The 24461-nt window shown below is 25.4% G+C and overlaps 1 protein-coding gene across 1 annotated transcript in view; it reads left to right on the top strand.

Moving 5' to 3' along the window:
* Positions 1-24461, top strand: part of LOC128994481 (E3 ubiquitin-protein ligase listerin) — a 243802-nt gene that overhangs the window by 166489 nt on the left and 52852 nt on the right. Inside the window, exons 23-24 of the mRNA XM_054419068.1 lie at positions 22531-22662; positions 24130-24270. Of these exons, the coding sequence (XP_054275043.1) occupies positions 22531-22662; positions 24130-24270 (273 nt within the window). The remainder of the gene's footprint in view (positions 1-22530; positions 22663-24129; positions 24271-24461) is intronic.

Genomic DNA, 24461 nt, shown 5'->3' on the forward strand with positions numbered 1-24461 from the left:
CTTAATGGTAGACAGCAACTAGTTGAGATTCAGCATGTAGAAAAAAACACTAGCCATAAAATACATTCCGAAACTGTCCCTATACGGAGAGGAGTACCACAGGGATCAGTTCTCGGACCAGACCTGTTCCTCCTCCTCACAAATGACCTACCAGACCAGCTACAAGAATACTGCCAAACCACAATGTATGCAGATGACACTGTCATCACACTAACTGACAAATCAATAGAAACTTTAAACCAAAACGTATTAATCCCTGGGATAGAAGCACAAAATAGTACCAAATATCTCGGCATTATCATGGATTCAAAGCTGACATGGAAACAGCACATTGACCAACTCTGCAAGAAGCTACGCTCTGGCATTCATGTCATCAGGCGAATGAAGCAGGTTGGTGGTCTGGACACCGCAAAAACCATGCCCTGGTCGAGTCACACCTCAGGTATGGTCTGGTGGTCTGGGGGAGTACATCCAACAACTACCTAAAAAGAGTCCTTATCCACCAAAAAAGAGCTATAAGATGTCTAGCAGGCCTTCAATATCAAGAAAGCAGTTGTGATGCATTTAAGGAACTAAAAATCCTCACACTGACATCACTTTACATCCGTGAAGCGATTCTCCGTGCTATCTCCACAAATCAAACAAGAAACAGAGACATTCACCATCACAATACACGCCTCAAGCTTTGCAATACCACCACACCATCTAAGTCTCTAGAGGAAAATGAAATCTACAAATCCTCAAAGAAAGACCCAGGAGATATTTTAAACAATCAAATTAGTTTTAAATCAAATGAATTATTCACTGCTCATACTACAATAGGGATAAGAAAGTACAAAGGTCAAAGCTCCTTCCAACCAAACTGCAGTCCGGACATGTCAATCATGCAGTGCACATCTGTGGTCACAGTAGATAGTCATTATTAATTTTATTTTAAAATATATCATTATGACAAAACACCTGTTCTTATATATGAATTGTTCAAATATACTTCATATATATATATATAAGTAGATATATTCATGTCACTTCTGGGCCAAAAAAGGAGCCACTCAAAAATTAAATGAATTTTCCTATTTTTCTATACAATATGCTATATTTTTTACCCTTTTAGGTCAATTTCTAACATTTTCATATTTTTTTAGAAAAAGTATACAATTTTGATGAAATTTTCATGAATATGTCTATATTTTCCATAAAATTTACTACAAAACAAAATGTTTTTAAAAACAAGTAAAATTTTAAAATTTGTTATTCAAATATTCTAAATATTTTATTTAAATTATTGTTTTTGTAAATAATATTTTTCCTATTTGAGTTATTCAAAATTTATTAAAAGTATTGAATTTCTCAGAAAATTCTAATGATATTTGATGTATTACAAGTCCATATTTCATTTTAAATAATTTTAAACTTAAACATGAAATGTTATCAAAAATGATAATCTTAAGATAAGAAGATAAGTATTGATTTAAATTAAAAATAAATGTCACCAATGAAAAGCTTGTTAAAAATTAGTGCTATTTCATATATTATACATTTCTGTATGATTAAAGATAATGTAAAAATCAACAAAAACAAATTGTGTTGTAAATATAATCTTATTGAAGGAATATTAGTCTATGGCCTAATTTGTTTGATTGATCTTTTGATGAAAATAAGTGATTGAATAAAATAATAACCAGTTGAATGTTAGTAAATTGCAGTGTGGATTAAAATAATTATTTTGATTTATCTAAACTAATTGAAAAGTATTTTATAATTAATGCTTAAAATGTATAATCAATGCTTAAAATCTTATGCTAAATAGTTACTGAATGAAACTAGCTGATTTAACAAAAAAAGTGCCAAGTCATTACATCAGCTAATTTGGGTGTGGTTGATTTTCTACATTTATTCTCATTCTGTTTTATGAAGAAATACTTAAAATAAGAGTTTATTGATGGTAAAAGCTTATTATTTATTAATTGAAGATTAAGTATAAAGAAGATTAACTATGAAAATTGTGAAACTATCGTGTTGTGAAGTGAAATGTGTTTGAAGTGTTCATCACCATATTTGGATTGTTCAAGTGTTTTTAACTAATATTTTAATAAGTAAAAGTGATTTATTGAACTATTTATAGACTATTTTTATTGTTTGCAATCATAACTTGTTTATAAAACAATCAGAATTTTCAAGGTCAAGTGATTGCTGCTTTGTTTGATAGTTTTTTGCCAAACCATATGACATTCAAGGACAGTGTGCTTCTAAAGCACGCTTTGATAAATCTGAATTGTACAGTAAATATTTTGTGTAGAAAAATTTAAGTGACTGCGCTGTTTTATTTGACAGTTTTTTTTTGCCAAACCAAATGATGTTCAACGAAAGCGTGCATTGCATGCACGCTTTGATAAATCTGAATTGTTCAGTAAATATTATTTGTTTATGTTTGTGTGAGTTATTTTGAATTCCTATTCAGTAATTCAAATGTTAATATCGAATGTTTCAACTTATTATTCGATTGTTAATATCGAATGAAATTATTTGAAATATATTGTATGTTATAACTTGAGTGTTTTTAAACCAATCTTAACCAAATTTGAAACATACACTCATTGAATATTAAAGAATGTTTTTGACTTATGTTAAGGGTAGTTTCATCCCTTATTTTGTATTTTATTTATAAAAATGTAAAAAATTATTGAATAATTCTAAAACTTAAAAATTATGAAAAATTATGTTTAAAATCAATGTTTTTACTAAAATTTTCCAATTTAGGGTGAACTACCCTTAAACTAAAAACCTTAATAACTTCTTTGTTTTTAAAGATATATTCATGAAATTTGGTATGATATATCTATAAGGTAAGTACAAATTTATTAAATAATAAAATTTAAAATATTTATTTCTTGTGACCTTGAAAATCAAAAATTTTTATTTATTAATATTTTTTTATGAAACAAATTTTAAATTAACAATAGTAGTCTTATTATTCATAAAATATAATAATATTTTTAAAAATATGTCAAAAAGTAGTAAATAAATGGTGGTTTTATAATAATTTTATTTGATTTCAGTTATATCATTTTTAATCACATTATACTCTAATAATCTTTCAGACACAACAACCACATAGCAATTAGTTTTACTAGCAACAGTTATATCATAATCAAAATCCATATTTATAATAATATCATTCTTTGAACCAGAAATATTAACAAGAGTTTTTGTTGTATCAATCACATACAATGGTCTATTTTCAATGAATTCTGTTGGATCATAATACATTTCACTATTGTTATAATAAACCTTTTTATAATCTTGATACATTTGATATACAATTCTAAATTTTCCATTATTTATATCTAGATTCATTAATTCATCAGGATAATAGTGACCATTTAATTTTACTCTAATATTTTTAATATACATACTATCAAATTTTGAAGTGTCATATAATTGATCATTAGTTCTACCTTTTTGAAAACTAATTATTATAAATTTTGGATTATAGATGTTTCGATAAATATTTGTTATATCAAAACTAACTGTTTTTCCAGTTATTGTCTTTTGTTCAATACATTGCCAATGATTAAAGTGAAATAGTATTTTTTCTTTTTTAGTTATTTCATTAATATATTGAATTTTACTTGTAGTTTTATATTCAATTATTGGAACTCTAATGAAAAAGTCATCAATAATTACTTTTCCAGCACCTGGTAATGTAGTATCATCAAAAGTTCCATCAACTTTTTTAGTTTTCCATCTAAAAATAGCATCATTATCTTCAGATCTAACAAAACATATATTGAATCCTCCTTTGTATATTGGAACATTAACATTTTCAAAGAAACCTAATCCAAAATGTGATAGATTACCCACAGCTTCAAATGTTTTTTTGAAATCTGATTGAAATCCATTACAAATGTTGGATACTGCTTCTGTTTTTGAATAAGTAACAGTACCTTTTATTGTACTCAATTGTCCAGGATATTCAATTTCCTCAATTAATTTATTATGTTTTCTAATTTCAATTTTTGAAAATAAGAATGGTATAAAATTATTAATCAACTTTACATTATCTGTAGCACTATAGTCTTTATCATCAGATTTTTTTAATGATCCTGAAATATAAAATTGAAACTTAGATGAACAAAATCCATCACCAAAATCAATATTAAATTCAGTTTTTTTGTTTGGTTCATTCAAATGTAGTTTAGATAAAGGATAAAAATGTTTATATTCAGCTCTTTCAATTTCATAAGTATTAGCCATTTATTAAGGAAAAATTTATGAAAAAATATGGAAAGAAAAAGGTTTTTTAAAACAAGTAAAATTTTATTAATTTTGAATTTTAATCAACTGAAATCTATTTAATCAACTGAAAAATGTTTAATCAACAGTATCATAATCATTTTTATCTTTAAAATATTGAATTTCTTTAACATTATCAACAATAAATTTAGCAGATAAGTTTTGGTTTTCAATAAGTAATTCCCAATCCAACATATATTTGTATTCTTCAATAAAGTTTTGAGATAATGTTTGGTATTTACAAATCAAATCAATATGATCTTTTAACTGATAATTTATGTATTCAGTAATAATCTTTTCATTCAAAATTTGATATTTAGCAATTTTTTCCCAATTCAATTTATTTTGAAACAATCTAATCATCTCATCATTCAATTCATATTTTTCTGAAATAATATCCCAATCTTCATTGGTTAATAGAAATTGGTTTCTGATAATGAAATAATCAAATGAATTATATAGAGCCATTTATTAGGAGGAAATTTTTGTAAAACTACTTTTCTTTGAATTACATATACAACATTTTGCTTTAACCATATTTTTATTTCTTAATTTTATTGTTTGAATGTCTTTAGAATTGGTTTTTTGTTTACATTTAAGACAGTAAATAAACTCCATTTATATAGTAAAAATTATTGATCTTCTTGGTTTTCTGTATTAAGTTTATCTTCTAATATTTGTGCTAATCCAGCAGTTACTAATCTTATTTTTTCAGCAAGTTTATCTTCAAGTTGTTTTTCTAAATCTTCAACATACATTTTTAGATTAAATAATGAATTAACCAATTCATTTAAATCCTGTTTAGTTTTTGAATGATCATTACCAACCTTAATAATAGAATTTAAAACTTCATTTAACTCAGATTTTATGACAACATCATAGTCGTTAATGCTTGGTTTTACATTAACAATCCTTCTAGAATTAATACTTAAATAATTTTTGGATAGACTAATAGCATTAACCAAATTATTAGTTTTCTTAATATGGTTTTTTAAATCCTTATTAATATCATTAAAAATGGAATTTAATTTTGAATTAATATAATCATTTTTTACTTCAATTAAATCTTTTTTCTGTCTACCAAATAGATCAAATATATTTAATGAATCCATATTTATTAAGAATTAATTTATTGATTATGTTATCAAATCTTATATTTTTATTCAACTCATTTAATACAAAAACACACAAATGACCACATATAGGTGGATCATTATAATTTTGAATTTGTGAATCATTAAAAAATATATTGTCTTTTCCTAAATATTTAACAATTTCCTTAAAAGGTTTATTAACAATTTTTCCATAAGAATCAAAGTAATATTTAATTTTATCTTTTTTATAATAACATATCCAATGAGTTCCATTACCAGAAAAAGAATCTAAATTGACTACACCACATTCAAATTTATTAACAGTTTTTGGAAGCATATCTCTCATAAAAACACCTCTAAAATTCTTAATATTTTGACATAATTTTTCTAAATCAGCTAAAGTCAATGGGTTGAAATTTTTTTCTTAACATATTTTAATGTTTTTTCATCTAATCCAGATCCTTTTACATTAGCTAATTCTTGATCTAACCAATTTATAAATTCTCTAAATTTTGGAATAACATTGTCTTTTACTACTTTAGCTCCTCTTCTAACTTTTGGTGTTAAACTATTTATGCCAGGAATATAATCAGCAACATTTAATATTTCATTTAATAAACCACCATCTTTTATTTGTTTAAGTTGATTATAAGAAAATTCAAGTCTTAATCCAGTATTTAATTTTTTATGTTTTTCTAATTTATTCAATTGTCTTTTAGTTAATAATAATACATCATTACCATTTTTAAATTGATCTATTTCAAATTGTATAGTCAAATTTTTATTTTTCTTAAAAGCAGATTTAATTTTAGATTTTTGATAATCAGTTAAATTTACCTTAACTTTCTCCATTTATATAGGTTAAAATTTTAATCCTATTTCTAATCCCATTCCAAATTTTCTTTTTAACCACATAGCACCTGATGTTGGTAAAGCAACTAATCTTTCACCTATATCATGATCACTAGATGTTGCTATATCCCATGCTTTATCTTGTAATATTTTATCAGCAATATCATTTCTAGATTCTGTATCTTTATGATCTCTATAAAATATATCATGTTCTTTAGCAGCTTTATCTAAATCATTTATTCCAGGATCACCTCTTTTTAATCTTTTTTGTAGCTTAGTTCCAGGTCCTAGATATTGAAAACCAGGTACATGCAATTCAAATGGTAAATTATTTATAAAATCATTTAATAATCCTGAACCTATAATTGGTGATGTTATAGTTGGTAATATTCTTTTTAAATATTTTATACCATCAGGTTTTTCAATTAATTCATCTAATTTGTTTGAAATAAAATCTTTAATAGCCCTTTTTTCATTGATAAAGTTATTATTTCCAGCTTTTTCTTGAGCATATATATAATTGATTATACTTTCTAATTTGTTTAAATCATCAATATATCTGTATTCAATTTTATTTTCTGAATATTTTCTTATACCAGATCCTTCAATATTTCCTTTAGAATCCCAAATAAATTTAATCAAATTCATATATTTATTACCTTTACTTGATTTTGGTTTTCTAGTACTTGGATCATTATTTTTATAAATTGAATCTGTTTCCCATAAAATTTTTGAGTAATTATTTAAATCATCTTGACTATATAAATTATCATCTGGTTTGTCTTTATATGTCAATAATCTCCATAAACCTTGAGTGCCAGTATATGTTTTACCATTAACAAATAAATCATCATTATCAATTACTGTTATTTTATCACCAATCATAAATGATTTTTTATGTTTATCCCAATACAAACCAAATTTATCATCTTTTGCTCTAGGTAAATATTTTTGTGCAATTGGACCAATGATTTTATTTAATATTTGAGGTGAAACAATATTTGGATCTATAAATGTTGATTCTTCTTCAATAATTTGTTCTCTTATTGGTCTAAATGGAGTACTTGAAGGTAACATAAATTCTTCTTCAGATTGTGGTATTGATATGTTTGCAAATTGATTAACAATAGGTACTAAATCCATTAAATTTTTATTTTCATTTAAAACATCACCAATTTTATTTTCTACTTTACCAATTGCAGATGTTATTGGTTCATATGCTTTTTGTTTAATTTGTTCATAATTTTCATCAATTTTAATCTGATTTTTAAATTCTTTTATTAATTTTTTTTCAATTTCATCTAACTTTTTAGCTTTGTCAACAGTTATGTTATCCATTTATTAAAAGAAAAAATATGTTAACATAAACGTAAATGATGTTAACATAAACATAAACCATGTTAACATAAACATAAACTATGTCGATTAAGCACAATCAACACTACACTAATGATTAATATAAATAAAACAAAAATAATAAGTAAATCTAAAATTAAACACAAACACATCATTTTTTATTTTCTGTAAATTTAATAAGAAAAATAAACACTAAAGATAAGGCAAATATTATTATAACAAATACTTTATCAACAATTAAATCAAGCATACACCACATTTATTTAGAAGAAAATTTTATATTAGAAAACTTATTCATATATTTTCCTTCATTTGTTTTTAATATCAAATTCATAGTTAAAAATCCATAATTTTCTTTCCAACAATCATTACAAATATCCTTAAATTCATTAAATGACATATAAGAACCTACAAAATGATCAAAAATTTGTTTTACATAATGATTATTTTGCTTAAAAATACATAACATATTTAAATTATTCCTTATTAATTTAATGTCAACTTTTGAATAACATTGTGAAAGATAAATACATGATATGTTTTTATGTCTACCCATTACAAAATACTCTTTTATTTTATCTTGATTTTCTAAAATACAATCATCAAAAACAATTAATGAATTTGGTTTACAATCATTTAATGAAATTATATCTTTACATGAACCAAAAAAATTTGCAACTTTTTTGTTAATGTTCATTTCAATATTTTTAAATCTATGTTGTAGTTTTATATATGCAGGCTGCTCTAATGATTTACTAAAAATATATAAATTTGTGTATGGTATCAATCTTTTATAGATGAAATTTAATAGTAATGTTGTTTTACCAGAACCACTTGATCCTATTATTAACAATCTAATTGGTTGATTATTCTTGATTTTTTCATCATATGTATCAAATTTTATCTTATTTTTTTCCTTTAAAAATTTTTCCATTTAAATAAGATGAAATTATTTAAAATTATAGGCAATTCTTCAAAGATTGAACTAAGATTAGAACATCCAATTCATTTAGATGGAAATTATAGTATTGGTCTTTGTGGATTTTATTCAGATAATTTTATATTAAATGTACCAAATGATTATAAAAATATATATGGTTTTAGTATTATTGATCAAAACAAAACAATTGATCAATATTTTAATATAAAGAAAGGATATTACACCTTAGAAGACATAAAAAAATTATTTAAAAAAAGTTTAACAGAATTTAAAAATAAATATGATAAATTTAATGAAAATGAATTTTTATTAGAAAACAATGGTCCTTTTATTGTAATAAAATCACCTGTTAAAATTATAGTCACAGCTTTCATAATTGATCTATTAGGGTTAAAAGATGAAATGATTGAACCAAATGTATTAATAAAAGGAATAAAATTACCAAAATTAAGACCTTTTGATGTTATTGAAATCCATTGTAATTTAGTTGAACCTAGCATTGAAAATCATAAAGATCATTTACATTTACATAGAGAATCTGAAATTTTATATTCTTTCTTTCCAAATATTGAATATGGTTTAAAGATTAGTGAAAAGCCAAATGAAATTAATTATGTTCCTTTAAAAAATATAAATAAAATTCAAAATATTAAAATTACTATTCAAGATAATGAAGGAAATTTATTGAATAATGAAAATGTAAGTTCGATTGTGTATTTAAAATTAAAAAAAGAATCTTCTATATAAAATTAGATTTAAATGATTAAAAATATAAGTTTATAAAGGTTTAATTATCAAATAAACTATTGAATTTATGGAATTTATTAAGATGTAAGTCACTAAAATTGCAACCAGTTTAATTGATTAAAAAAAAAGTTTGTAAAGGTTTATTTAAGGTTTAATTATCAAATAAATTATTAAATTTATGGAATTTATTAAATATTTGACGCGTCGCAAAAATCGCGACGCGTTAATAAATGATTAAAAATGAGTTTATAAAGGTTTAATTATTAAATAAACTATTAAAAAATATGAAATTTATCAAAATTATTAAAGTTTTTTATATCATAAAAATCTTGAAGTAGATTAATTGATTAAAAAAACAAGTTTGTAAAGGTTTATTTAAGGTTTAATTATCAAATAAATTATTAAATTTATGGAATTTATTAAATATTTGACGCGTCGCAAAAATCGCGACGCGTTAATAAATGATTAAAAATGAGTTTATAAAGGTTTAATTATTAAATAAACTATTAAAAAATATGAAATTTATCAAAATTATTAAAGTTTTTTATATCATAAAAATCTTGAAGTAGATTAATTGATTAAAAAAACAAGTTTGTAAAGGTTTATTTAAGGTTTAATTATCAAATAAATTATTAAATTTATGGAATTTATTAAATATTTGACGCGTCGCAAAAATCGCGACGCGTTAATAAATGATTAAAAATGAGTTTATAAAGGTTTAATTATTAAATAAACTATTAAAAAACATGAAATTTATTAGAATTATTAAAGTTTTTTTTATACCATAAAAATCTTAGAGTAGATTAATTGATTAAAAAAACAAGTTTGTAAAGGTTTATTTAAGGTTTAATTATCAAATAAACTAATAGATTTTATAGAATTTATTAAGAAATAATCAAGTCACTAATATTGTGACTTGTTTAAATAATTAAAAATATAAGTTTATAAAAGTTTTAAAACTAAATAATATAGAGTTTGAAGAAATAAATTATAAAAATGATAAATGTAAATTATATAGTTCTATTAAAAATGATATAAAACAACTTAATAAAAGAGAAAGAATTTAATAAATTGGAAAAAAGTAATATACCTATAAATTGTAATAATTCAACTATAAATATTACATATTAATTATATTTTGATCATTTTCTTTAAAACTATCTTTAACATATTTTAAAACTATATGTAAAAATGGCATAATACAAAAATTAAATGTTAAGTGATAAACATAATATTGGTTGTACTTAAAAAGATAAACTAAATGTTTATTTGATATTTTTGTTTTATATAAATATAATTTTTGATCATTTTTACTATTTATTAATTCTTTTGGTATAATTATTATTTCCATTTATTAAAAATATTTTTTAATAAATTCTTTAATTTTAGTTCTATATGGTTTTAAATTTTTATCTTCTTTATTCTGATATATATTATAATTTTTATATCTAAATAAAAATATTTTACCATAAGTCATATTTGGATATAAATATATTATTTGGTTATCATTTATATTTAAAACTTCTTTTGGTATAATTAATGCATGTGGTTGATCGCTCATTTAGTAATATTTTTATGTCCCCAAGGTAATGTATCTACTCTATTTTCACATACAAATCTTTTATTATCTTTATTACTTAAAGCTAATTTGTTAATTCTCACTGTGTATAATTCATGTTTAAAACTTCTAATACATGTCATCTCTCTATATTGTTCCACATCATCAAACAAACATTTCTTAAAATCATTCATATTAATTGACTTATTTACAACACTTTTCTTGATTCCTTTACATTTAACTGGATTTTTCTTATCAAACTCATAACTGTATAGCTTTGATCTTAATCCACAATATTCTTCTAAAATTTCACCATTTAATTCATCTTTAAATTTTCCAATTACTTTTTTATTCTTTTCATTAAAACATTCATGATCTTTCTTATAATCACTTGTATCAAAATCATTTATATTTTCTTTAATAATTTTATAAGGATCTTTCTTTAATTCCACAAAGTAACTATCAGTGTCCATATATAATAGTTTTATATTTGGATCAAATTTCTTCAATTTTTCATAATAAAATTCATACATCAATAGCTTTGATAATTCTAAAACTGAAAATCCTATATAAATTGGTTTATTAAATTTTACTTTTTCTTTAATCATGTGAGAAGCAATACAATCGGTATCAAATATCTTAAATGTTTTAAAGTTTGGTTTTTTAGCTAGTTTTAATGAATATTCTTCATTACCTAATTTTATATCACATCTATTTCTAACATTTTCCATTGTCTTACCAAATACGGAATTATTCATTAATTTGAAGAAGTCTTTTTCAAAATCTGACTTTGATTGAGCTCTTAATTTTGTATTCAATTGAATATATTTTTTCATATAATTGTCTTGATCAAATGCAATCACTCTATTGACTCTTTTTAATTTTAATCCTTTTTTTAAGTAATATTTTAAGTTTCTTGAATGAACCACATAGTCTTTTTTATTAAATAATGTAGTACAAAGCTTATTATTATAATGTTCAGGAGCTAATGGTAAATCCTTGTGATTATCATGTAATTCCTTTGGATATTCTAAATCAACATCTAAAATATAACCATAATCAGCATTTTCATCTAATTCTAATATAGTTTCTTTCCATTCATCAGTTGTATATACATTTGGATTCATCCATTTAATATCTTTATATGGTAGTTTTTGACTTAAGGCCCATCCATATAAATTATTAGCATCTACATATAACATATAATTGTCTGGTTTTGTCTTATCATAATTTTTTGTATATTTATTATTAGCTTTACAATATCTAGTGACACATTGAGAAATTCCACCTCTAATTCCTTTTTCAATCATTAGATACATATTATAATCACTAATCAATTCTAATTCTATTTTTGTTAATTTTAACATAGAGTCCCATGCTAATGATGGTGATGTTAAATAATGTGCAGGATCTAATTGATAGTTCTTTAAACAAACTGATCTAAAATTTTCAAATATATCAGCTAATAGCATCACATCTTGAATATTGTATAAATCAGAATAATTTCCTAATGTTTTAACTTTTAATTTATTCCAAACTTTTAGATAGTATTTATAATCATCATCACTAATATTTTCATCAGTTAGTTAAAGAACTATAAAACTGTGCTTTATCTAATATTTTATCATAATTTAATTTTTCAATATCATCTATAAACTCATAAGGAAATATACCTTTAGAAGATAATATTTCAAATGTTTCATCATCTTTTTCAATTATATCAATGTTTTTTATAAATTTAGTCAAGTGTTTAAATTCTTTCAGATTTTTAGCTAACTTATCAATTGATGAGGCCATAAATCTAAACGTATCTACAAATGAGAATTTTACAAATTTTCTAGGTTTATCATCTTCAAATTCATAACCATATCCTGAATTTACTGAATAATTTATATATTTTTCATCAGTATTTGCTATTAAATCAATTTTACCATATTTTTTAGCTAATTCTTTGATAAAAAAAATGTGTATCATAGTTTGAACTATTATGACAAAACACAGGTATATTTTGTGGAAATTTTAGATTTAAATTACAACTTGAATGTGCTGCACCTCTAAATTTTCCTGTTAAATGACAGTGATCTCTTACCTTTCGTCTTGTGTCATTATCAAAACCACTAGTTTCACAAATATGACAAACACTTGCTTTATGATATTCAATTTCTTCATTTTTAGTTAAACTCATAGGCTTTTTGTTTTTCGAATTATATTTTTTAGCTATATACTTTGAAATCTCATCTAAGTATTCAAATAATTTATTTGGTACATTTTTCATTTCTTCATCTGTTTTTGCTCTATAACAAATTGGTTTATATATTTTATTAGTCACTCTAGAAACTAAATAAATTGTGAATCCATAAGGTATATGTTTCTGAATTTTATTTGTATATGAGTTGTTTGGATTATTTTCACAAGTATTAATCTTTTTCAGAATGCTTTCAAAATCCATATAAATTACAAAAGGATGTTCAAGTTTTTTACAATAATTTTCAAATTTAACAGTTTCACCAGGAAATGGCAAAATTGGTCGACAAGGTTCAAGAGATTTACAAATTATTAAATGTTCACTTAAATCTTTGTTTTTGTAAAAATGTGTTAAACATCTTCTACAAATGAATTTCTTATGTCTGTTACTTTTTGTTAATTGAGTAGAAACAAATTTACTTAAATCTGTTATCAAAACATAATGTGAATTATTATCATTTTTTATATACAATAGATCAATATCTAATCTCGCATTGTAATTTTCAGATATTTGTAATGGAACAATCTTTTTATCTTCATCAAATCTGTATACATTAATTGACATGGATGGATAATTATATTTAGAATCATATGATCTTTTTTCAAATAATTTTATATCTTTTAAACTCATTGGATAATCAAATTCTTTAAAAATTTCATCATTCAAGTAATTTTTATATTGTTTTACTCTATGTGGATGATCAAACTTTTTATCTTCATATTTATCAATAGCACATCTAATTGCATAAATAAAACAATATTCATCTTTATTTTTGAAATTTATACAGCACTTTTTATTTTTTATTTCAATTGGTAATTCAACATATGAACCACCATTTAATGAATTATGTTTACTTAGTTTTAAATTTAAATCTAAACATCTTTTTAATGACCAACCAGATCCTTTTGATGGTTGATTTAAATTTTCTCTTAATATTAATTTGTTAAATTGATCATCAATAAATTCATCAGTGTTTAATATATCTGAACTTCTTAAAGGATAATACATTTGGGTTTTTTGACTATCACCATTTACTAATTGTCTTTCATATTCACAAGATAATGATAACTGACCTCTTTTATTTTTAAATTCTTGTTTTTCAATCAATTTTTTAATTTCATTTCTTTGTGATTCTAAATATTCAGATATATCTAAATCATCATTTGAATTTGTTAAATAATACTCTTGAAAATAACCTTTTAATGATGACACTTCCTGAATATTTATTACATTTTCCTTTAGAATTGGTTTATTTTTTAAATGATCAGTTAATAATCCAATCAATTCTTTTCTAGTTTTATCTTTTATTTTAATACCATTTTTAATTGATAGATTTTGAATAAATTGTAATGATCTATATTTTAGATTATTAGGATTTTGTTTGATATTATTTAATCTTTTAATTAGTTCATCTCTATTTAAATTGTCAACATTTCTAACAGATAATTTGTTAGCAATTTCTTTTAATTTTTCACTGTTAAATAGTGAATAATTTGTTGGATCATATGACTTCCTTAATTCTTTTAATTGATCTAAATTTTCGTTTTGATAATCAACTATTTTATTTTGTTTACACCAAAGTTTTAAGTTATTAACTTCAGTTTCATATTTAGTTTTATTTTCAAAATGTTTCTTTGAATTATAATGTCTATTATAATTTTTAGATAATATATTCTTATTACAATAAGGGCATAATATATTTTTATTTGTACGCTCCATTTATTAGAAGAAAAATGTGCACGATTTATTAAGAATAATTTTATTTGAAAAAATTATTGTTGTAAAATATAAATATTAAGATAAATATTTATGTGTTAATTTAAAAATTATAAAAGTATTTTAAATAAAACTTAAACTTTTTTAAAACCAGTAATTTTTTTAAATAATACTTTCAAAAATTAATATTATTTTTATGAATTTTCTAATTTATTTATGTTTTTATTATGAATTTTAGTTTGTAAATGTTTTTGAAGATAACTAAGCCATTTTAAATCTCTACCACATTCACAATGGGTTGTGACTCTCATCATTTTTCTAACACATTCAATACAAATTGCAAATTTTTTATCTTTACTATAATAATGTTTATGAAAATTTTCCATATCTTTTGTTTCCTTACAATTCAAACATACTTTTTCACTTTTTTCTTCTACTATAATATTATCATATAACTTTTTTCTATAAATTAAATCACATTCTTTACAATATGAAAGCAATCCATCTTTATATTTTTTATTTTTATAAAAATTATTAATATTTTTTAATTGTTTACACTTTGAACATTCCTTCTCCATTTATATAGTATAAAATTTTACAAATTAGTTTTCTTCAATTCGTAATCATAAAAACTACCAAGTATATCTTCATCATTCAAGTCTTTAATACTATATGTAACAGGATTTGTATTATTAATTCTGGAAACAACAAATATATCTCTTGACCAATTGTTTTTATATTTATTTGAAAAAGTTGATTTTTTGTTTCCTATTCTAACTCTATCATTTATTTTAAATTTAGATTTTGTAATTATTTTTGGTGGGATATATTTAAAAACTGTATTTAATAAATCATTTTCATTTTCTTTATTTACCTCAATTGGTTTCATTTTAATTGTTGAATGATATGAATTATTATATTCTTTAACTATTTCTTTAAGAATATCAATCCATCTAAAATTTTTATTAATTTCAAATAAAACTTTCATTTTTTCATTTTGAGTCCTATTATATCTTTCAATAATACTTGATTTTTCTTCATTTTCTGTATGATACATTTTAATATTATATTTCTTTAAAATTCCATTAAATTCTTTATTTACAAATTCTAATCCTTTGTCTGTATGTAATAAGTTTGGTGGTTTATGGCCAATTTTTATTGAATCTTTAATTATTTGTTCAAATGCTATAGATACATGTTTTCCATCTTTTTTCTTCAATGGTTTTGACCAAACATATTTAGAAAATGTATCAATAACATTCAACATGTATTTATAACCATCATTTTCTTTTTCATAATTTTTCATAATGATTAAATCAGCTGCCCATAAATCATCAATACCTAATGTAACTATTTTTCTTTTTCGAAATTTTTTTCTTATTAGAGCATGAATTTCTTTAGCTTCAATTATTTGATCTTTTTTATTTAATTTTTTTTTTATTATTGGTTTAATTTCCTTTTTAATTATTTTACTTTTATTTGTTTTACAAATTGAACATTTAGTAGCAATTCTAAACAAACCATTCTTCATTTCAACAATTTCTGGATTAATATTTTTAGTTTTCTTCTTACATTTATGACACTGAATAAGTTCTTCCATTTAGATATAAACATTTTATATATAAATGGATATATGTTATAGATGTCGTAATTTTAATAACTTTACAATTATTAAAAATTATATAGGATGTAATATATGTAAAAAAACTATTTCTGAAAAAAAGATTAATAAACGAAAGAATAAGAACAAACATCTTATAAATATTTTAAGAGAATTTAATCATTTTCAACCATATCGCACACAACAATTAATCAATGAAATCTATACATTATGTATTTTAGACAATAGTTTTGAAATAACACCTAAAAATATAAAATTATTCTTAAAACAAAGAAATTATACAAACTGGATATTTTACTATCAATTCTTAAAAAAAAAATATTCAATATTGATTTTGAATTAAATTTTGAAGATAAAAGAAATATTACAGTAATTTTTAATGCATATTTCAGTTTTACAAAAAGAAATATATCATTTAAAAAACTATTACTAATGATTTTTAAACTTTTAGAATTGAATTTTTATATAAAACCAGAATTTGATGATATTTTTTTAAAATTCTTAAAACATCTATCAACTTTAAATGATCCATGCATAATAAATTAACATAATGGTTTTTCTGATAACATAAGTGATACATCAGATATTATTTAAAAAAATAGAATTTTAAATATCACACAACAGTTCTAACAAACTGTTGTGTGATATTTAAAATTCTTTTCATATATTTCAATTATTAACTGTTTAAAATTTCTATAATTATTTTTTGTAATAAATGGATCTATTAGAAGAGATTAATAATATTGGAGAATGTAAATTCAAAGAATATAAACCAATAAAAAGTTTAGAATTGAATACAAAATATAAAATAGAAAAATTTGAAAAAGTTAAAGATAAATATGGACCAACAATTATTGTTGAATTAGAAAAATGTAAAGTTCATTTACCTCATAGATTTATTAATATATTTGATGAAAAAACAATTAAAGAATTAAATAAAAAAGATTTAAACTTAATTATTACTGAAATTAAAACATTCAAAGATAAAGAAACTGTTTTAGTTAAATTTGTATAAAAACTACTCATTAAATTTTAAAATTTTACTTGTTTTTAAAAACATTTCAGTTTGTAGTCAATTTTATGTAAAATATAGACATATTCATGAAAATTTCATCAAAATTATATACTTTTTCTAGAAAAATATGAATATGTTAGAAATTGACCTAAAAGGGTAAAAAATATAGCATATTGTATAAAAAAATAGGAAAATTCATTTAATTTTTGAGTGGCTCCTTTTTTGGCCCAGAAGTGACATGAATATATCTACTTATATATATATATATATGAATGAATACAATACTTAAAACTTTATAAAGGGGGTTTTTAGAGATGTGCGAGCACAGGTTTTTCAGGTCAAGTCGAGTAATTGGCAAAAAAACTATGATTCTCAAGTTCGAGTCGAGTTTAAACCAAAAAGATCAGAGGATATGTAAGTTTAAGTAACTCTTTAGGCCTAGAGCATATCACTTGTAAAACAACCTTGTTGCAAGCTGAAGTTTGATTATAAATTAATTAATAATTAATATTCGTGCAGTAACATATCAATAGAATGCATGGAAAATAATTTTAAAACAACAACATTAGAGTTCATAAATGAACAAACATAACCACACACACATAACACTTCTGCGAAAAATAAGTAAGTGAACATGTATTTATTTATCTAAAAATTAATTACATTAATCCCTATTGATAAGTAATATTGCATAATACTAGGCTAAAATTACTTAATACTTGCATCTATTCGTTATTAAGGTTCCAATTACAATTTAAAGTAGGTATAGAGATAGTTGATGTGGTTTTTGTAACAGTGGGCATACACAATTTCTAATGGTTTGACAGTGGGTAAAGGAAAAATAAATTTTTAAAATTAAAGAAAATTAAAGTTTCCAATCTTGTCTGTTAATTGTAAACAAACATTCTGTCACATTATCTTTATGCATGATTTTATACTTATTTATGAGTTATCTAATGTTTTACAAGCTTACGGAATAATTATTTTCAACCACGGGAACATCAATTTATAATTATCGACTAATAACAGATGCGTTATATTAAAAAGGTCAATGGCCCAAAACATCATGATTGCACAAAGTTGTATTTTGACATAAAAATCAAAAATGCAAATCATGGCATTAACTCTAATTCGAATAATATTTCTCCTGGTCTTGCAAATGGTATTATCAATGCTGAATAATTGTGGTCAATTCAAATTATATTTTTGATTATTCAAATCTCCTACACAAAAAGACAAAAGTCAAACCAGGCAAGGAAAAAACCTGCTACTGTAATCCATTTGGGAAGTGGCAAAAGTCTAGTGTAAATATAGCTCAAATGACTCACCCTCCCTTTCCCCCCCCCCCCAACCCCCTACTCCACTTACTGTTGCCATGCCTGCTCATTTCGAGGTCATTGCACAACCCCTCCCTCCCTTCCATTGTTTTACCTTTCTAGAGTTTCTATTCTGACCTTTTAGCGAATTTCCCATATAGGGAATAAGCTATTACCATAGTACTCATGGTAAGACCTGGACGCGGGACCGATTTTTTTTTTTGTTTTGAGGTCCCTAGAGGCCTAAAACACTTCAAATTCATATATATATATATATATATATATATATATATTTATATATTTATATGTTTATATCTTACTAATATTATAAATGTGAAAGTTTGTGTGTTTGTTTGTTTGTTTGTTTGTTTGAAGTTCAATCACACATAAACCACTGGACGGATTGGGCTGAAATTTGGCATGATGACAGCTTACATTCCCGATTAACATATAGGCATATTCTTATCTCAAAAATCCTTTCGGGATCCGCCCCAGTGGCTCTGTAATTCCCCATGTTAACCTTATGAGTATTCATATTTAAAGGGAATTAAAGAATTTAGTCAGCTGTTTCACCTAAAAAAGTTGGTTCTATGATATGGAAAAGCATTAAACCATTTACCAACAGATTTACCAACAGGGTGCAGCACTATATTTTTTTGCATTTATGAAAACAGCTAATTTGAACTAAGCAGCAACAAAAAACTGTGATTCGCAATGAGAACTGTCAAAGTAGGATTGTTTACAGTTATGTTTATGTTTTTCATTTCATGAATAATTTGTGATATTTTGCGAATTGTTGATAATTTATTTTTCTCTATTGTTTAGGTGAAGTGGTAGAAAATTATGGCTATGGTAGATGTGTAATGCTATAGAATACTGTAAATTTAAAAAAGCAAATTTTATCAAACTGTGTCCTCCCTTATTGCAAACGCAAAGCTGGAGTATAACTGCAATAAGTATTTTATACTTATATTCTAACCCCGTACGAAGGACGGGTACTCTGCTAGTATATATATATATGTGTGTCCGTTAGCACGATAACTCGAGCAAAAATGATCCGATTTTGATGAAATTTGGTACAAATGTGTAAACCTACGTTTATTCGAACGAGTTTGCGATCCAGCTTGATCGGACCATGGGAACGGGGGTTTACGGGGGGTTTTATGGGGTAAAAATAGGTTTTTCCCATTTTTGACCCAAAAAAACATAAAATTTAGCAATTTCTTTCCAAACCACTTTGTAGAGCTTAAAAAACAAATAATTTAGTATATTGAAGCGTTATTATGCGCCTAATGGTTACGGAGAAAATTGAAAAAAATTGTAAATTTAAAATTCCCATGTTATTCTTATGGAGAATAAGTAAACTGTTGTAGTTTGCTTGTTTATGAACATATTTTGATCAAATTTGGAAAATGTTTTTATTTATTACTAACTATTAACATTTACAAAAAAAACAGTTTTACCCTCCCTGATGCAGCAAACTTAAGTACTTGTTAAACTAATTTTATTTAAATAGGGAATTAATGTTATATTTTTAAGTAGACATTTCAGTGTAAATCCAATCAGTCAAATGGAAATTCGCTTAGTCTGCAGGTTTGCTGCGGCGGGGGTATTTAAACATAATTTTTTTATTGCTTACCTAACCTAGAGTTCAGTAGTGGAATTTTCTATTGTGAAACAGTACTTTAAAACAAAATCACTACCGATCATGTCATTCCATTCTATGTCAAGTCAGTATACAATTGCCAGTCAGTCACCGGCGACTGCTTTGAGTTGACCTATTCTGTTGTGACAGTTATAAAAATAGATTAGGACAACTACCTCTTGCTTATTTCTACACTGTAGAAATATTTGTATTACTGTATAATCTAGAGTAATACAAATTATCCTTCATTTTATGTAAACACAAGTTACATTTTCACAAATATTGATTTTTTACAATTTTAAACCAAACTGACTCGAAACTGGCTAGTTCAAGGATAAGCTCGAGTTTCAAGGTTGTACTCTACTCGAACTCGAATACTCGCACATCTCTATACGTTTTGTGAAAAAAATCGGATCCATTAAAACCGGATCCAGCCCAAGATACGATTTTTGTGGATCCGATCGGGCGTCGGTTCTAGCTCAGATCCAGGGGATCCGGTAGTCCGATATCCGGATCCGACCATCACTAATATATTTTTCATTACGGCATAGACATATATCTCATGGATTATCTATTTATGGTGCAACAACAAAGACCAATTTGGATTCTATTCTCATGCTTAAAGTGGATGACAATTGAATTTGTTTTGTATAGACGGATCGATGTTTCATAAATATACAGATTATATACTGTTAGGATTTGTAATTCTATCTAGATTCAAAATTAACTTACCCCGGCATAAACTAGTATTTTTTTAAAAAGAAAACTAGCTATTCAGGATAAAACTTTTTAAAGCACTAACCGGCTTTGATAAAGAGGGAAGAAAATTTAAATAAATTTCAAAGAATGCTAAAATATTTCTAATCCAATTTCCATTTTTATTTCTTAGAAGTCTTTTTTTAAACAAAAATTAAATCAGTTATGGTAGGCCTGATTTTAATTTAAATTCCATAACAAAATTAGGGGAACGGTTTAAATTTTTACCATGTTTAAAAGAATACTTTTTAGTTTTAAATTTATTTTAATTTAGTTATCCGAAAACTAAATGTATATAAGCATTTTTTATATTTGTATAGATGTGTGTGTGGTGTGTGATAGCCTCTATGTTATTTAACTCTATTCAGCACATATTTTTTGTGTATGATGAATAAAGAATTATCTGATTTGACTCCACAAAGAAAGTCACTCATTGACAAGTCCGGTGAACGCGGTGGCCACACAACATCACCAAACTATGAGATCACATGTCCAGGAAATAACACTCAAAATTACAGTAGCATTGGCCGTGTAAGCAGTAGCCCCATCTTGTTGAAACCATTATTTTTCTTGATGTAAATTTTTTACCCTTTAAGTTCTGGAATGAATAAGTCTCTTCTAATGTTCACGTATCGTGCAGAATAGTTAACAGTAACAGGAGTTCTTTTTCTTCAAAAGAAGATTGCCCATAATTCCCACATTTTCCAACAGCACACTAAACTGTCTTCCAGGTGCTTTTGTTTTCATAAAATGATCCTTGATCCTTAGTTCTAAATATGAAGCCCACCTTAAAATTGTATTCTAACTCGGAAGTCACCATGACGACCAATGCGAAAGTGACGTCTGAAACATCGTTAAGCTTCCAATCTTGACCCGCCCCGTTGAGTTTCACAGTTGACTCACCACTTTTTACAAAAGCATCGCATGCCAACATGCCATGATGGTGACTAAATGGCTTTGGATGGGAAGCTGAATGGACCCGTGTTTCCTCCTCCACTAGTCGCCAATAAATGCGCGATTCAAAAGTGTCTGATTCCCGTGAACCACCCTTTATTAATCTTTCTTGTTAAGAATCGACACCAATCATTTGAGCATAAAAATAGCATACTTTGGCTAGCTCAGGTCTCAATCTAAATAAATGTTAAATCTGTTAATTTTAGACAAAGGACTCCCTCTTTCCTAATATGATAATTGTATCAATCCCTTGTCAAATGATTGAAGACAAAAATATTAAACTAAACCGATTTCATCTGGTTAAATACATGCCTGAATTGTGTATTTTATCAGTATTTAATCATGGGATATTTTGTTAAGTTTATTGGTAATTAATAGAACAAATCAATAGATATATCTCATTGTAAAATAACGTTTAGGTTGATACCAGCCATGGTCGAGCTTGATATGAAGCATTGTGAGAGTGATAACATTGCTCTGAGCTGTCAACACGTAGATCAGACCCTGGTCTACACTCAGTCCATCATAGATGTCATCTTGTCTGGCCTCAGGTAAACAACAGCGGGTGACAAAGTCCATTGGTATCTTGACACTAGACCACAGTACTCTTATCTCTAATGTACTTTTGGGCTCTAGAGTCACCCCGGCCCCATGTTAACCGTATGAGTATTCATATTGAAAACACTTATACCGAAACCCCGGTCTGACAGGCCCATGGGAATTTCCACAAACGCATGTTGGCAACACTGTTTACGGATTCCATTCCCCGAATACCTTCCCCCCTTTTCCTCCCCTACCTGTTAATAGGGGGATGAAAAATGACCAAAGTCATTTTGTTTGTTAATTTTGCGTGGGTGCCGTGACCTTGACAGGTTGTCTGTCAATAACATTAATGTCTCAGAAGCCCAGCGTTAGTGTATTTTAAAGCAGGGTCTCACAGACCTAGGGTTTCGGTTTGTGTGTTTCTAAGCGGGGTTCATTATTTTCAAATGGGGTCTCACAGACCGGGGGTTTCGATTAGCGTCAGCCTGGGTAGGGTTTCGGTATCAGTGTTAAAAGGAATTAAAGAATTTTGTCAGCTGTTTCAACTACACAAGCTGGTTCTATGATATTCAATAGCATTAACAAGTTATACGGTTTACCAACAGGGTGCAGCACTATAATTCTTTTTGCATTTATGACAGCTAATTTGTACCAAGCAGCAACAATTAGCTGTGAGAACTTAATTGTTTTCTATTGTTTTGGTGCAGCGGTAGAACATTATTCCTATTGTAGATGTGCTATACTATAGTATACAGTAAATTATAGTAAACCAAATTTTCTTAAAACATGTCCTCTCTTACTGCAAACGCAAAGCACAAGTAAAACAGCAATAAGCATTTTATATGTATATGCCAAAGTACGGGTACTCTGCTAGGACCAATATAATTGTAACTGCGACTAATAAAGAAAACCTTTAAATTGTGTCTCATCAATGATAGAGTAATCTTATATCATATATGATTGTAATCATTGACAAGTAATCTTATCAATGATCAAAATGATCTTTCATATTTTCATCTTTCTTCTCCATCAAGAAGTTGTGTTCTTAACTCTTTTGAAGGCTCTGATTATCATGTTGTTGTTATTTTACCTCATGTATTGTTTCTCTCCTCTATTAACTAAATCTCAATTTTGATTACTCTATTTCATGTAACTATGTGCTCTTATTTTGAAATAAAGGAATTTTGATTGATTGATTGGCTTTGACAATCAACTGTGTCGAAACTAATATAATAGGGACTGATGCTAAAATTTAATTTTTCTTTCATGTCAAAAATGGATCATCATACAGTAGTTAAATACTACCTTACTGCCTTATTACGTTTTACATTCCTACAATGATTTGTGTCCAGAAATGTTGACCCTTCAAACACTAGCCATTCAATATTTTAACTTTTCTTAAAGTTGATAGCTTTAAAACTTAACTGGTTATTGTACTGATCAATCTGTAAGATATTTGTGTGATATTCTGACAGTTTTGGTGACTTATGTATTGTTGAGCCATGGACAGACAGCTACACGTACACTCGCTGCTATCTACTGCTGTGGAGTGCTCTGTTGGAACTGTGCTCCCACTCGTGCTCTCAGCTGAGGGCCCTCTACACTACATGGCTCAAGTAAGTGGCCACAGACCATCAATTCAAGGAAAACTGAAAATTATGTGTGAATTTAATTTTGAAGTTTCACTGGGAAAATCTTTTATTATGCCACTTTGTTCAGGGTTCCAAAGAACCTGGAAAGTCAGGGAAACAGGTATAGGGTCAGGGAAAGTTTTTAAAAAAGGCAGAAAGTCAGGGAAATTTACTAA

Source organism: Macrosteles quadrilineatus, unplaced genomic scaffold, assembly GCF_028750875.1.
Source record: "Macrosteles quadrilineatus isolate MER2022 unplaced genomic scaffold, UCM_ALF_1.0 Scaffold_1__1_contigs__length_201487025, whole genome shotgun sequence".
NCBI classification, from domain to species: Eukaryota; Metazoa; Arthropoda; class Insecta; order Hemiptera; family Cicadellidae; genus Macrosteles; species Macrosteles quadrilineatus.